The sequence below is a fragment of the Sapajus apella genome, unplaced genomic scaffold, assembly GCF_009761245.1.
Source record: "Sapajus apella isolate SASKATOON/1434 unplaced genomic scaffold, GSC_monkey_1.0 scaffold63, whole genome shotgun sequence".
NCBI classification, from domain to species: domain Eukaryota; kingdom Metazoa; phylum Chordata; class Mammalia; order Primates; family Cebidae; genus Sapajus; species Sapajus apella.
The window spans coordinates 560,505-562,541 of NW_022437003.1; the positions used below are offsets into that span (position 1 = coordinate 560,505).

General features: G+C 42.2%; 1 protein-coding gene across 3 annotated transcripts in view; it reads left to right on the forward strand.

Annotated features, from left to right (window-relative positions):
* Positions 1 to 2,037, forward strand: part of GPLD1 (glycosylphosphatidylinositol specific phospholipase D1) — a 68,838-nt gene that overhangs the window by 60,646 nt on the left and 6,155 nt on the right. For all 3 annotated transcript variants that reach the window (XM_032247625.1, XM_032247624.1, XM_032247626.1), the window contains 2 exons: positions 892 to 918; positions 1,034 to 1,084. In XM_032247625.1, coding sequence (XP_032103516.1) covers positions 892 to 918; positions 1,034 to 1,084 — 78 coding nt within the window. The remainder of the gene's footprint in view (positions 1 to 891; positions 919 to 1,033; positions 1,085 to 2,037) is intronic.

The window sequence follows — 2,037 nt, forward strand, 5'->3', positions numbered from 1 at the left end:
TCAGCTTCCTGAGTGGCTAGGACTACAGGTGCACACCATCACACCCAGATAATTTCTGTACTTTTAGTAGAGACAATGTTTCATCATGTTGGCCATGCTAGTCTCAAACTCCTGGACTCAAGTGATCCACCTTCCTCGGCCTCCCAAAGGACTACGGTTATAAGCCTGAGCCACCATGCTCTGCCTTGATTTTTTTTTTTTTAACCTAACAATATACCAAGAACATTTTCTTACGCTACCTGATAATCTTCTATATTATGATATTTACTGGCTGACGAGTGTTTTATCTATAGATAAACCACAGTTTATCCATTATTTAAGTAACTTATTTATCAATTGTGCCATTTCTGATACTCTTTTAAATAATATGGTGAATAGTCACAAACATTTTATACATCTGGTTATTTTTCTGACCTATATTTCTGTAAGTAGAATTTTTGAGGTCAAAAGGCGTAAAAATTTGTCAGGCTATTCAAGAAATGTAAAAATGAGGCTAGGAACAGTGGCTCACTCCTATAATCCCAGCACTTTGGGAGGCCAAGGTGGGTGGATCACCTGAGTTCAGGAGTTCGAGACCAGCCTGGCCAACATGGTGAAATCCCGTCTCTACTAAAAATATTTAAAAAATTAGCCAGCTTGGTGGTACGCACCTGTAATTCCATTTACTCAGGAGGCTGAGACAGAAGACTTGCTCGAACCTGGGAGGCAGAGGTTGCAGTAAGCTGAGATTGTGCCACTGCACTCCAGCCTGGGTGACAGAGCAAGACTCTGTCGCCAAAACAAAACAAATGAAATGTAGAAATGAGAGTATAAGGGTATAATTAAAATTTGTTTTAAAAAGCCACACAAACAGTAATAACATTGGCTCTCTTCTCATTTTTTTTCCTTCAGGCCCAATATGTATTGATTTCTCCCGAAGTAAGTATTCCTTGAAGGACTAAAGAAAAGTTACAAAAAAAAAAAAAAAAAGCCCTTTGGCTTTAAAGTATTACGCTGTGTTCTCCAAAGCCCATTAACTGAGTGTGTTTTACAGGCCAGCTCAAGATTTGGGAGCTCTCTGATCACCGTGAGGTCCAAGGCAAAGGTGAGCCCAACAACTGCACTTCATTGATGTTTATGTTAGTGCGAAAGGTGGGATTTGGTGGTCTCACCTTTAGGTTTAGTTCAGATTTTATTTTTATTTGAAAACGAAAAGAACACAAAAAGCAACATTCACATATAATCCCATCACTTTCTTGGTGTCAAGTTTCCCTTTTTATTCTTCCTATTTTGTTCTCTACATCAGGGACTGCGGTCAACCCGTCTGCCACCTAGTTTTGTAAAGCCATGAACTGAAAACATCAGCTCATGTTAAGATGGCTAGAAAGAAATCAGAACAGAGTATTTTGTAACATGTGAAGTTTCAATGCTGTTGACATGTCAGTGCCCATGCTGTTGTAGTGGAACCCAGCGGGCTCATTTGCTGTAGACTGCCCACGGCTGCTGTCGCACTGAAATGGCAGAACTGACTGGCTGCTTTGGAGACTGATGCCCCACAAAGCCTAATGTCTTTATTATCTGGCCTGTTCCCCAAAATTGTTTGCTGGCCCTTGCCCTAGAGGATAACCATTGTTAATAGTTTGCTGTTTTCTCCCAGACTTTCAGTTTTTCCTTTATTTTTTACATAGAACCTTGCCCTGTTGCCCAGGCTGGAGGGTAATGATGCAAATTCCGCTCACTGCAACCTCCACCTCCCCAGTTCAGGCGATTTTCCAGCCTCAGCCTCCTGAGTAGCTGGGATTACAGGTGTCCACCACCATGCCTAATTTTTTTTCTGAATATTTTGTAGAGAAGGGGTTTTGCCTTGTTGTCCAGTCGGGTCTTGAACTCCTTCCTGGCCTCAGGTGAGGTGCCCGCCTCTGCCTTCCAAAGTGCTGGGATTACAGGCATTTGCCACCACACTGAGCCCAGAGTTTTTCTATGATTAGAGAGAGAGAGAGAGAGAGAGAGAGAGAGAGAGAGAGAGACACAGACACACACACACACACACACACACAC